Source organism: Habropoda laboriosa, unplaced genomic scaffold (genome assembly GCF_001263275.1).
Source record: "Habropoda laboriosa isolate 0110345459 unplaced genomic scaffold, ASM126327v1 scaffold14, whole genome shotgun sequence".
NCBI lineage: Eukaryota > Metazoa > Arthropoda > Insecta > Hymenoptera > Apidae > Habropoda > Habropoda laboriosa.
Genome location: NW_017100137.1, coordinates 1231315 through 1244030, shown reverse-complemented (window position 1 = coordinate 1244030; position 12716 = coordinate 1231315). Strand labels below are relative to the sequence as shown.

General features: G+C 38.9%; 3 protein-coding genes across 3 annotated transcripts; 2 read left to right on the top strand and 1 right to left on the bottom strand.

Annotated features, from left to right (window-relative positions):
- Positions 1-962: 962 nt before the first annotated feature.
- Positions 963-2843, top strand: LOC108579041 (glucose dehydrogenase [FAD, quinone]). The gene has a single exon (XM_017942473.1). It carries the CDS (start codon positions 963-965, stop codon positions 2841-2843), a length of 1881 nt encoding a protein of 626 aa, XP_017797962.1.
- A 1956-nt stretch (positions 2844-4799) lies between these two features.
- Positions 4800-6271, bottom strand: LOC108579030 (histone-lysine N-methyltransferase SETMAR-like). Its single transcript, XM_017942462.1, has 2 exons — positions 6214-6271; positions 4800-5497 (listed from the first exon to the last, which is right to left on the bottom strand). The coding sequence occupies exons 1-2, from the start codon at positions 6269-6271 to the stop codon at positions 4800-4802; spliced, it is 756 nt and encodes a 251-aa protein (XP_017797951.1).
- A 1671-nt stretch (positions 6272-7942) lies between these two features.
- LOC108579020 (glucose dehydrogenase [FAD, quinone]-like) lies at positions 7943-11405 on the top strand. The gene is made up of 3 exons (XM_017942451.1): positions 7943-8590; positions 8885-10051; positions 11253-11405. The coding sequence occupies exons 1-3, from the start codon at positions 7943-7945 to the stop codon at positions 11403-11405; spliced, it is 1968 nt and encodes a 655-aa protein (XP_017797940.1).
- The last annotated feature ends 1311 nt before the right edge of the window (positions 11406-12716 follow it).

Sequence of the window (12716 nt, the reverse complement as noted above, 5' to 3'; positions counted from 1 at the left end):
GAAAAATTGGTCTTAATCGCAGGCTTAATTAATCATATAATTGCCAGTGTTGTGTATTCATATACCTGTACTCTATAAAATATCGATAAGTGAACCGGTAGGAGTTTAGCTGGTTGGTATGCGAGGTAATTACGAGAGAATGTGGATGGATAAGATGGCGTATCGAATCGGAACAGTTTTTGCTTGTATTCGTAGGTCTTTTGTTTCACTGCTTTCATGCAATGCATCGTGGCATAATTGATGTTATTATTGATGAGTGAAACCCGATAATTATGTCTGTCAAGATACGGTAATACCGTGAAATTGTTTAAATGGATCTAATCTGCCGTAAAAACAGTTTGATTTAAAGCGCTTGAAATTTAAAATGCGTGTAAAAAGCATATGCAACAAGTGCATGCTTGCTTTCACATAACATTTAACTCATCTAAATAATAAAAATGAGAAAAATTCGGGTGATACATTACATAAAATAAATTTCAAATATTTCTTTTGCAAAATTTGCACTACAAGCGTGACTCGTCATTGTAATTTCGAACTTAATTCTTCTAGATGTATATATCTTCTAATTCTTCTAAACTTAATTTCGAGCTGAAATGAATAAAAAAAAAGTAACTTAGGAAAATGAAAAGCTGTTAAATTAATTGCCACATTCATTCCCCAACGAGACTCCTTTTTAGCTAATGACGACCACAGCCCAATTCACGTACACCTTGCTCATCTGTTTACAGGAAGACGACACTCCCCATGAACGAGCAAACAGAAACTCCAAAGGCACAATGAAGAACATAAACTTCCACGTGCCATTCAAAGTACACCGTATTCAGAAGATCGGCACGCGGCCACCAGACATTCTCTGACGGTGAAAGCTACATCTTGCGTAATGACATACAAACCGTTCAAAACAACCAAAAAATCTGAAACAACATTCCTCCAATTTGAAAAACTATCAATTCGAAAGAAATATGGTTTTCAGTACGATCGTGGTCACGTCAGCCTTAAAGGGTGCCCTGGGCCTGGTAGGCACAAGTTTATGGCTAATTCCCCTGCTGATAGCTGGCCTGTCCTACTATCGATACGATCAACTCGATCCCGAGAGTCGACCGATCGACAGGTACCCTCTGCGCCCGGAATACGATTTCATAGTGATAGGTGGAGGATCAGCTGGAGCTGTCGTTGCCAACAGACTCTCAGAAGTACCAAATTGGAAGGTTCTACTGCTAGAAGCTGGTCCCGATGAGAACGAAGTAACAGACGTGCCTTCTCTGGCAGCTTATCTTCAGCTGACCAAGCTAGACTGGAAATACAAAACAGAGCCCACTGGAAGAGCCTGTTTAGCCATGAACGGTGGTCGTTGCAACTGGCCTCGAGGCAAAGTTCTAGGTGGCTCGAGTGTGCTCAATTACATGCTCTATGTTAGAGGGAATAGGCACGATTACGATTACTGGGAGTCTCTAGGCAACCCTGGCTGGGGATTCAACCAAGCGCTCTATTACTTCAAAAAGTCCGAGGACAACAGGAATCCTTACTTGCAGAAGAGTCCCTATCACTCCACCGGCGGTTACTTAACGGTGCAAGAATCTCCGTGGAAGACACCTTTAGTGGTAGCTTTCGTACAAGCTGGAACCGAGATTGGCTACGAGAACAGGGACATAAACGGAGAGAGGCAAACTGGTTTCATGATAGCTCAGGGAACGATTCGCAGGGGCAGCAGGTGCTCCACGGCGAAGGCGTTCTTACGTCCAATTAGGCTCCGTCCAAACATCCACATCGCTATGAATTCTCACGTCACGAGGATCCTCGTCGATCCTGTTACCATAAAAGCTACCGGAGTCGAATTCGTCCGAGATGGACGCAGGCAAATCGTGAGGGCAAAGAAGGAGGTGATCCTTTCAGCTGGAGCCATTAACAGTGCGCAGATTTTAATGCTCTCCGGCATAGGACCTGAAGAACACCTACGTCACCTGGGAATACCGGTGGTTAAGGACCTCAGAGTGGGTGATAATCTGCAGGATCACGTTGGAATGGGTGGTTTGACGTTTCTCATCGACAAACCGGTATCCATCGTTCAAAATCGTCTTCAAGCTGTTCCAGTGACCATGCACTATGTAGCCAATGGAAGAGGGCCAATGACCACTCTAGGCGGTGTCGAAGGCTACGCTTTCGTCAATACGAAATTTGCCAACAGATCGATGGATTACCCAGACATTCAACTGCACATGGCACCAGCGTCCATTCATTCTGACTCTGGTATCCAAGTGAAGAAGGTCCTGGGTATCACTGACGAGGTTTACAATACAGTCTACAAACCTATAGCGAACAAAGACGCCTGGACCATAATGCCTCTATTGCTCAGGCCTAGATCGCGAGGCACAGTTAGACTACGTAGCTCCAATCCGTTTCACAGTCCAATGATCAACGCCAACTACTTCTCTGACCCGATGGACATTGCTACCCTGGTGGAAGGTGCTAAAATCGCGATGAGAGTCAGCGAGGCTAAAGTCTTCAAGCAGTTCGGCTCTAGAGTGCATCGAATTAAACTGCCAGGTTGCAAGCACTTGAAGTTCGCCTCGGATGCCTACTGGGAGTGTCATATTCGACATATCTCGATGACCATATATCATCCAGTTGGAACCACGAAGATGGGACCTCCTAGTGACCCTACTGCTGTCGTGGATCCTAGATTGAGGGTCTACGGGATTGATGGTTTAAGAGTGATCGATGCATCGATCATGCCGACCATTTGCAGCGGGAACACGAATGCTCCGGTGATTATGATCGGTGAGAAAGGGGCTGATATTATTAAGGACGATTGGCTAGCGATGGAGTCTACGAGAAGTTTGTGAACGAGAAGTTTTCACGAACGAACTGTGTTAAAACTGTTATGTTGATTTTGATACGATATACGTGTACATTTGTTAAATAAGATTGATTGAGTAATTGTGTCTTGTGAGTCAGTTGAGCGATAATATCTGCATTGTGATATATGTTGAATGTGTGTATATACTTTGCTTATACATATAAATTTTGTTAATATAAGGGTTTTGTTAGTTTTGTTATAAAATTTGTTAATTTAATCGTAGTATCGTTGTGAAGTTGGATTTTGTAAGAGAGTTTATTGTAGCCAGTAAGTCGAACAGAATTTTTCCAAATGAATAATTTTTACGTTCAATAAAATTAACGTTTTAATCAAATGTGCCGGGTGAACGTTTCAGGAAAAACCTAAGTAATAAGTAACAATTAATTTTTAGTTAAAACACATGTTGGTTTGTTTAATACAATTCAGAAAATGTATATTGCGAATGTATTAAATACAGATTGCCAGACTTATAATACACGTTGTATTGTATTAATTATTAAAATTATAAAAATTACTAGAAAAAATCTCCATTTTTCCGAAATTCTAGGAAAAGTATCTATATAATAACTGTAACAGTTTCGAGTGAAAAAAGGGTTAAGAAGCAAAAATGTTGAAATAAATGGATATTTCGAACAAGAAACCTAAAAATGTAATTGATAAATTTATATTCTGTAGATAATATGCTAATACTAAAAAAATAATATTAACAATATTAGCAATATAAATATATTTGTATCTGAAGAGAATAAAATGTTTCCTATACTGTTTCCACATTAATTCAGGAAATCTTTTCAATTAGCTATATTGATAATCTACGTATGTATATCCTGTTTATTTCGTAACTGATTGTGGTTACAAGCTTATCCCATCAGTATCTGTTCGTTCGTCACGTATATTTTCCTGGTTCTAAACTGGCAAACATTTGTTTATTACTATTTTGCATTTAAAAAATCGTTTCAGTACCTTTTCCTACACCGGTGACTAATTTTATGAACTTGTAGATTTTGCAAGGCCTAATCAATATGATATTAAGGAATTTAATTTTCCTCAATTTTGATCATTTTTATTTTATGAACTTTCCTCGACTTTTCGTTTCTTTTTTTACGTGTACACATTCTTTTTCTCAGGTGAAAGTGTATCGTTTACGTGCCATACTTCGTTGCGTCACTTCCACGTTGTAAAACTCCATTAATCATTATGAATGCACGACAATCCAGAAGTAAATACTCTGGATGACAACTTTTTGCAAACGCAATATTCGTCGACTCAGTTCTGTGAACGACAGAAGGTATCAATTTGTTACGATTGATGCGTAACTAGAATGCTACATATTCTTTTATTATGTAAATTTATGCAGGAATAATAAAAAATTTGTATTACTATTAGATCGTAACATATGAAATGTCCGATTTTTAGCGGTAAGTTTAAACGATCATAACTTCTTTAATATTAAATTTTATTAATCAAAATGTAGGAATCTTAAGCTTAGCAAAAAGAGGTGACTGTTTTTTTCATAGGTTCAAGGGTAAAGAGGGGTGTTAAAGCAACGCACTATGACACGAACACGTAGTGAAAGGCTATTTTTGAGTTCAGGATTTTTAGCTTATTGTTACAATGTATTTAGAGGATTAAAATATTAGGTCGTAACATATGAAATGTCCGATTTTTAGCGGTAAGTTTAAACGATCATAACTTCTTTAATATTAAATTTTATTAATCAAAATAAGAACCGTTACATTCCACACATTTTTATAAAAATTCAGAGGTCTGGTGACAATAAACTGTTTAAAGGCATTTTCGACAGTCTCTTGATTCATAAACGTTTTCTCGTTGAGGAAATGACTTAAATGTTTGAAAAAATGATAATCAGTAGGCGACAGGTCAGGTGAATATGGTGGATGAGGCAGAGTTTCATACTTTAAGCTATTCGGCTTTTGCACCGTTATTTGTGAAACATGCAGTCGAGAGCATTATCATGAAGCACAGTTGGGCCCTTTCGGTTGGCCAATGCCGGTTGTTTCACCCGCAATTTCTGGTGCATTGCTTCAATTTCGGCACAATATTTCTCCGCATTAATTGTTTCACCCGTCCTTAAGAAATTATAGTGAATTACACCAGCCACTGACCACCATACTGTGATCATTGTCTTCCTTGGATGCAAGACTGGCTTTGGCACATGTCGTGGGGATTCATCTGCATCCAACCATTGGGCAGAACGTCGTCTATTGTCATACAGTATCCACTTTTCATCACAAGTGACAATGCGATCCAAAAACGGGTCCCTATCATTTCGGATTAGCAGTGAATTGCATATGTCTTGACGTTGGAGCTTCTGCCGTTCGTTAAGTCCATGTGGTACCCACTTGTCCAGCTTTTTCACTTTCCCAATCAATTTCAAGTGACGTGAAATTGTCATGGGACTTACACTGAATTCTTGTGCCAAATCTCTAACTGTTTGTCGCGTACTTGCTTCGATAGAAATCTGCAACTGATCGTCGTTAACGGACGGCTCTGGTCTTCCGCGTGCTTCAATAACGAGGCTTTCATCTCCGGCTTGGAATTTTTCGAACCATCGACGCACTGTACGTTCGTTAACTGTATCATTCCCGAATGCAGCATTTATGTTTCGAGCAGCTGATGCTGCGTTATAACCACTTTTCCATTCATATAAAAAAAGTACGCGAAAATCACGTTGATTCGTGTTTGAAAGCAAGACGATTAAAAGCAAGATTAGCAACGTAAACAAAACAAATGAAGACTGAATCTGACAAAAGAAAGTCTATCCCTTGAAGTTGTCATTTTAAAACATCTCCAAAGACAAATATTTCTCGAAAAAATAAATCGGACATGTTACGACCTAATAATATCGGTTTATTAGTAAAAATTTTGAAATCATTATGCACTCCAAGCAGGAAAACAATTTTGACGTAAACTACGAAAAAATTCGGAATTTTAAAAAATTACAAATTTCACAAAAATAGAAAGATTTCTCGGTGGCGACCGCCACTGGGGGGCCTACGTACAGATGGTCCCTCAATTTACGCGGCACATTTTTCACGCGGTAAATTGTAACACAATTTACGAGATAGTTTTTGTGCGCGATCTTAATTTACGCGGACAGAAAATAAATTTTCCTAGAAGTTTCAAAAGTAACTAATGTATACAGTAACTTATTCGGCGATGTTGAAACGCGTCAGTGCTGGATGAGATAAGGATCAAAGTACTTTACGTTGCTCTACTTGCATGAAAAAGCATCGATAAGGCTGTGGCGACAGACTTCATTTACGCGATTCTCATTCGCGTAAAACGAATCCACGTGGAACGGATACTCCGCGTCAATTGAGGGACACCTGTACCTAGGCCTGGCAACTCTTGGCCCTCGCGGCGAAGAGTCGAGAGACGTTTTTCAAACATCTCTGGGTCTCTTTGTCCTCGAGGACAAAAGTATTGCCTTGGCAATATAGGCCCGCGCCCCCACTTCCTCAGACTTTCCCAGGGCAAAAGGGGCTATTTAAGGGAGACCCGAAAAAGGCACGAGATCTTTTGTCGTAGCTTCTCTTACCATGTACTGCGTGCCTTTTACTTTTACATATTAAATAGTTTAAGTGTTGATTTTAATAAATATATACCACCGTTAAAAACCTTCGTGTAACAATTAAATCACACCCCCGTGACTTCCAAAATGAAAACAAAAAATAAATGAATAAAACGAAGCAAATGATTCCGAACTTTTGACTACTAATAGTACACATTTCCGCAACACTAAAAAATAATTAAAAGTATAAAATATGCTTGTAAAATCAATAATTTAAAAAGAAAAATAAAAATTTGTCGCAGTAAAATCCTTCACCAGCCGGTTACCAAAAGTGTCACAACTTGAACCTTGGAGGCGTGGTTATAATTAATAAACTCGAGTTAAATAGTTTCTGCCCGGTAAAATGCATTTTAGCATAACTTATTTTGGAGGCAAATTAAACGACGAGGAAAATATTGAATAACTGGTCCACTGAAATGACGGGTTCACTGGTTTTCCTTACTTGAGTAATCTACTTTTTTTCTTTAATGCAAGAAATTACCAATGACTCGTTTTCACCTTGGTTTCTTTAAATATTCGAATCAAGTCATTTCTGCGGATCAACAAGGTCGTATATCGTAGAAATGACACCTATCTGTGTTTGAAAGATTCTCAGAAATTAACTGACGAACTTTTAAGCGCGTCTTAAACGAAAACATGGGGGGAAATCTGGTTCCCTTTCAAACTGGATGTTTTGTAACGTTCCCCTTCACGTACACTTCAAGCATTTTTACAAAAAGTTAAAATATTTCGGTAAAACGAGTTTCATATCAGCTATGTAACGTTAAACTTTTATTCTGCAGAATTCACATGAACATTAATACTTTCAAATAACACGAAAATTATATCAGTTAATTTTCGATTAATATGTTGCATGAATTTTTTACTCTTTCCTTTCACGTTAAGTTACTACAAAAAACTAGGTTAACGAGATATATTAAATCTACTGCAAAAAAAAAAAAAAAAATAAAAATAAAAAGAAGGAATAATTTGAAATATACTGTATATAATTTGTATTTAATATTTTTGATTTCACGATATAAAAGTTAAAGCTGAAGATCAAGTTAAAAGTCGAGTATATTGTAAAAAATATATATATATGAAAATCCATGTGATTTATCCCGATTGCAATTCGTGCCAAGGGTGTGACGTAATGTTGCAAGGTAATCTGAGGCGAAATGCAAGTATTCTTGCAAAATTCACGAACACGTTGTGCAGTCGTACATAAAATATACAAAATAAAAAAAAATCGAGTACATAAATAGAGAAATGCACATCTATCGTCGATCTTAATAAAATGTGAAACAAACTTTCCATTATACGCAAAATGATTCATTGATGTACGAAATAACAAACCGAAATTATTGGCCAATTGAGCTCACCCGGACAATATGCATTCGATCCATATGCATACGCATGCACACAGGCTGCGTCGGTATGCGTGAGTACATATACCTAGCTGCAACCGAGTGATATGTTATTACCCATTTCCCCGCTGAAAATCTTCCAACATGAACCTGTACTCCGCGATAGCCTTCATCTCGCGCTTCCTCTTTCTGCTCTGCCTGAACACCGTCATTTTTCACGATCAGTCTCGGTCGAACGGCAAACAGACACGATACCGGAACATCTATGGACCCATGAATTTCAACACGACCCCGGCTGACAATGTGCTTGGCGTTGGAATAGGTGCGCTGAATTTCGCGTTCAGAGACCAATTATACCAAGAGAACGGGCAGCCTGACGTGACACCGCAGCCTGGTTCCAGGTACGATTTCATCGTGGTCGGTGCTGGAACTGCTGGAGCCGCTATCGCAGCTAGACTGAGCGAGATCAAGGACTTCAGCGTGTTGCTGATAGAAGCTGGCGCGGAAGAAACGCTCTACATGGATATACCACTGCTGACCAGCTTCCTGCAAGCTGTCGACGATATCAATTGGAAGTACGAGACTGAACCGTCGGACAACTATTGCACGGGGATGCAAGGAAAGAGGTGCAAATGGCCTAGAGGCAAAGTGATGGGTGGAAGCAGTGTTTTGAATCATATGATCGCCACCAGAGGCAACGCTTGGGACTACGACAGATGGGCTGAGCTGGGGAACGAGGGATGGGCGTTCAAGGACGTGTTGAAGTACTTCAAGAAATCTGAGAACGTACAGGTTAGCAATTCTGAATGTTTATAGTTTTTTAAGTGACGAAGAGTTTGAAATATTGCGTCGAGGTGGAGGGAAGGTGTTCAGTAGCTTGATATTAGGATTGATATCTCGTAAAACATGATCTTAAACAAAAGGAACAGAGGTAGTCTAACTGCTCGAGTATAAGGAGGCACTCGACATAAATATGACACTTTCAAGTAATTTCTATCAATTTTAGACAAATCTTAGACTCCTACGCATTACCAACTATCTCGTCAATCACCAATCAATCAAATTGCCCAAATATCTCTATTACAGATTCCAGAAGCGAGAAAGGACAGAACGTACCGAGGAACCAACGGACCAGTGTCCTTGGATCACGCGCCTTTCCGGACGCCTCTGCTGAACGCGTTCCTAGAAGGTGGCCAGGAGCTAGGCTACAACCTAGTGGACTACAACGGCAAGGAGCAGATGGGTTTCTCTCAAATACAAGGATCCCTCTATCGAGGCTACCGTATGAGCAGCAACAGAGCCTATCTGCACAATAGACGTATAAGGAACCTCCACGTGTCCAAGAAAAGTATGGTGCACAAGGTCCTGATAGACAAAGCCAGGAAACAAGCGACAGGGGTAGAATTCGTGAAGCATGGTCAGCGCATCAGAGTGTACGCGAACAAGGAAGTGATTCTGTCTGCCGGGGCTATAGGTTCCCCTCAGTTGCTGATGTTATCTGGAATAGGGCCCGCTGAACATCTGAAGAAAATGGGTATCGACGTGATCAAAGACGCGCGCGTCGGTGATAACCTGATGGACCACATAGCCTACGGTGGACTGACGTTCACGGTCAACCAGCCGGTGAGCATAGCCGTGTTCGAAGTGTTGGACATCTCGCAGCCGTACATGAGGGACTTCTTTCTGGAGGGGAGAGGACCTCTGACTATCAGCGGCGGCTGCGAGGGAATCGCCTTTTTGGACGTGGACAATCCGGACAAGAAACACGGTCTCCCGAATATGGAGCTGATATCCTTGGCAAGCTCGATCTACGCGATACAAGCCTCGCTAGAGAACTTCGGGCTGAACCAGGAGATCAGGGACAAATTCAAGTGGCTCCAAGGTACCTACTCGTGGGGAGTGTTCCCGATGATATTGAGGCCGAAGAGCCACGGTTGGCTGAGGCTCAAGTCCAAGGACCCGAACGTGAAGCCGCAGATAACCGCGAATTACATGAGCCACCCGGATGACGTTCGAGTACTGGTGAAAGGGATCAGGGCGGCGATCAAGGTGTCCGAGACGAAGGCTATGAGGAACTTGGGCGTGAAGCTCTTGAACAGGACAGTGTCTCGCTGTGAAAAGTACCCGTTCGACTCGGACGATTACTGGGAGTGCAATCTGAGGAGCGTGACGCTGACCATTTATCACTACAGCGGCACCTGTAAGATGGGACCTCTGACGGATAAAACGGCTGTGGTGGATCCTACTTTGAAGGTACGTGTGATGATTGGATTTCCGGTGTAGTGATTTTTTAACGGTCTAAAATTATTAATTCTGAGTAAAAAGGTATTAACACTAGAACTACCGACCGGGTCAAAATGACCCATTAGCATCTTTCGAAAAAACGTGAATGTTCAATACTGGTCAGTATTATCAGTGTTCACTCTGGTCAGTAGTATGCTTCTATTTGAATTGATATGAATCGAATTTTCCAATCACGGTTCAGTTACATAAAAATTCATTTCCGGAAAGTCACTAATGGGTCATTTTGACTCGGCTGGTAGTTCTAGTGTTAAAAGGTTCTTTATCAATGTGGTACTAGTTACTTAAAATTCGTCATTCCATGGAATTTTACCGTAGAAAAATAGAGATTCTATTTAGAAAAAGAATTTTAATGTTACACTTCTCTTAGAACGAAATTATTCCTACTATATCTCTCGAAACCATGAAAACTTGCAATTACAATTTTTTGGAACAAACTTATATACAGTGGCCCAGTTTTTAAAAAAATTATAACAATTCAGTTTGGACAAAATTTGACCGGAAGAAAGGTCTGAACATATGATTGGCACTAAAGTGATAACTTTACATTTTTAGTTGCACAAGAAATGATATTGGCTGCAAAGTGTTAATAGTGGCAAGAACCATAGATTTAAATTCTTACAAGCCTGACTAATATTTAGCTTTTAATGCTTTTCCTGGAAAAATCTAGATTGAAAAACTAGAAAAACAGGATGTTTAGCATAAAAAAAAAAAAAGAAATAACGACAAAATCAATCAAGTTTCATTACCATTCTCTTCAAAGTTACGTTCAAAGCAACGCAATATATTCTAGCAGGAAAGATGTTCATTGTTCGCAGGAATTGTGAGAAATTCTAGAAATATATACCAAGAATGATAATTCCTTCGAAAGTTACCTTTCAGCTATGTATTGTATTCCAGCAGGGACATTTTTATAGTTCATAAATACTGCGAAAAGTGTAAAAAAAAATTATAATACCTGTGAAAGTTACCTTTCGGGCAATCTATTATGCAGTGAAAAAGATTTTCCATAGTGCACGAGTACCGTAGGAAATGTGACAAATGTTTGAGAATTATTTCGTTGATATTCATTACACTTGGATTGCGAATCTATAGACTGTATACCGCTGTAAATTACAGACATTGCAATTGAAGAAATTTCTCGATATTTCAGGTGATCGGAATTAAAGGACTGAGAGTTGGTGACGCCTCCATAATGCCGGAAATTCCAACTGGCCACACAAATATTCCCGCATTCATGATTGCAGAGAAACTGGCCGATATGATCAAACAAGAATGGGGATACCCGACTGACAAAATATTCTAACGAAAAATGTGGTAATACTAAGTTCAAAAGTTTTCCTACCTGAAACATTCGATCTTCCAATCTGACTGTTTCATTGCTATACACTCAGCGCGGTAGACAAGGTTAAAATGCTCCTACGATCTCTTTAAATTACTTTTGTCACTTTTCAAACTGGAATAAGCGATTCGTCGCGTTAAATAAAAGTGTTTTAGTTAACGAATAATTTTTTTTTTTTAAGTGTTTCATTCGTTTTAATATGACAATTAAGTGTGATTTTTGTTTTAACTCGATAAGCTGTACGTATATATTTTAGGTTGCTATTTATTGGATTAGTATTTGAACAGTATTTTAACCCTTTGCGATCGGCACATTTCTCTGGTTGGACTATCAGCTAGTCGAAGCAAATTTAAATTTTCAAAGTTATTTTTGCATAGTTTATTTATTATATATATAAGGATATTGAAAAACAGAATATTTTGAAACTGATATATTTTTTTTAATACATACTAGTTATAGTGCATAAAAATAAAACGTTTTAATTTTTGTAATTTTCCAAAGTATGATACTTGACAAAACAAAGATCATGCCGCCATAACGGCGACACCGATTTCTAGAACAAAATTGAAATGCCGCCACTATGGCGGCACCGATCGCAAAGGGTTAAAGAAGTGGTCAGTATTTAAAATGAAACGTTTTTCATGAAAATATTAGTAAACATAATAATTTGTCAGTGTTTTAAATAGATGATCAGTGTGCATAATAAAATATCCTAACCCAAGCAAAAATTTAAATTTCACTGACCAGATAAATACCGACCAAATAAACAAAATTGTACTGAAAAAATGCCATTTAATACTGACAATTAATTATTCACGCTGACCAAAGTATTATGAAAAAAATACCGACTAAATAAACAGAAACGTGTATAATCTATGCCGTCTTTGTGTTTCTTTTGTACAATTTGAATCAATGGATTCATGAATAAAAAAAGAAGCAGCTTACGCGGAATTGTCTAAGCGAGTTGAATACGTAGTAAATTACGATTTACAACGTGAGTGGTTTCCTGTTGTACACACACACACGAGCAGAATGCAATTTATTATATTGTTATTCATTGATTGTTAAAGCAGATTGAATTCTAATTCTGGACGGAGAAGAATTTCTTTTCCGTTCTATTAAAGATTTCACTTTCGAATTTACATTGCTAACGAATTCGAAATGCGTGATATAACAACCGTTAGAAATAAATACCGGCGTTTAGACGTAGTGGGGAAGATTAGGCTGATCGTAATCGTCGCGCTTTTTTTAAGTTTCACGAATTGGAAAAGTCGG

What these genes read in the sequence shown, in the direction of transcription:
- LOC108579030 (XM_017942462.1), bottom strand. Translation starts at nt 6,271, where the DNA reads ATGTTTGAAAAACGTCTCTCGACTCTTCGCCGCGAGGGCCAAGAGTTG. An exon ending in CCAAGAGTTGCCAGGCCTAG is followed by an intron (nt 5,498 to 6,213) that starts GTACAGGTGTCC and finishes GTTATAACGCAG; the next exon opens with CATCAGCTGCTCGAAACATA.
- LOC108579041 (XM_017942473.1), top strand. Translation starts at nt 963, where the DNA reads ATGGTTTTCAGTACGATCGTGGTCACGTCAGCCTTAAAGGGTGCCCTG.
- LOC108579020 (XM_017942451.1), top strand. Translation starts at nt 7,943, where the DNA reads ATGAACCTGTACTCCGCGATAGCCTTCATCTCGCGCTTCCTCTTTCTG. An exon ending in AGAAATCTGAGAACGTACAG is followed by an intron (nt 8,591 to 8,884) that starts GTTAGCAATTCT and finishes TCTCTATTACAG; the next exon opens with ATTCCAGAAGCGAGAAAGGA. An exon ending in TGGTGGATCCTACTTTGAAG is followed by an intron (nt 10,052 to 11,252) that starts GTACGTGTGATG and finishes TCGATATTTCAG; the next exon opens with GTGATCGGAATTAAAGGACT.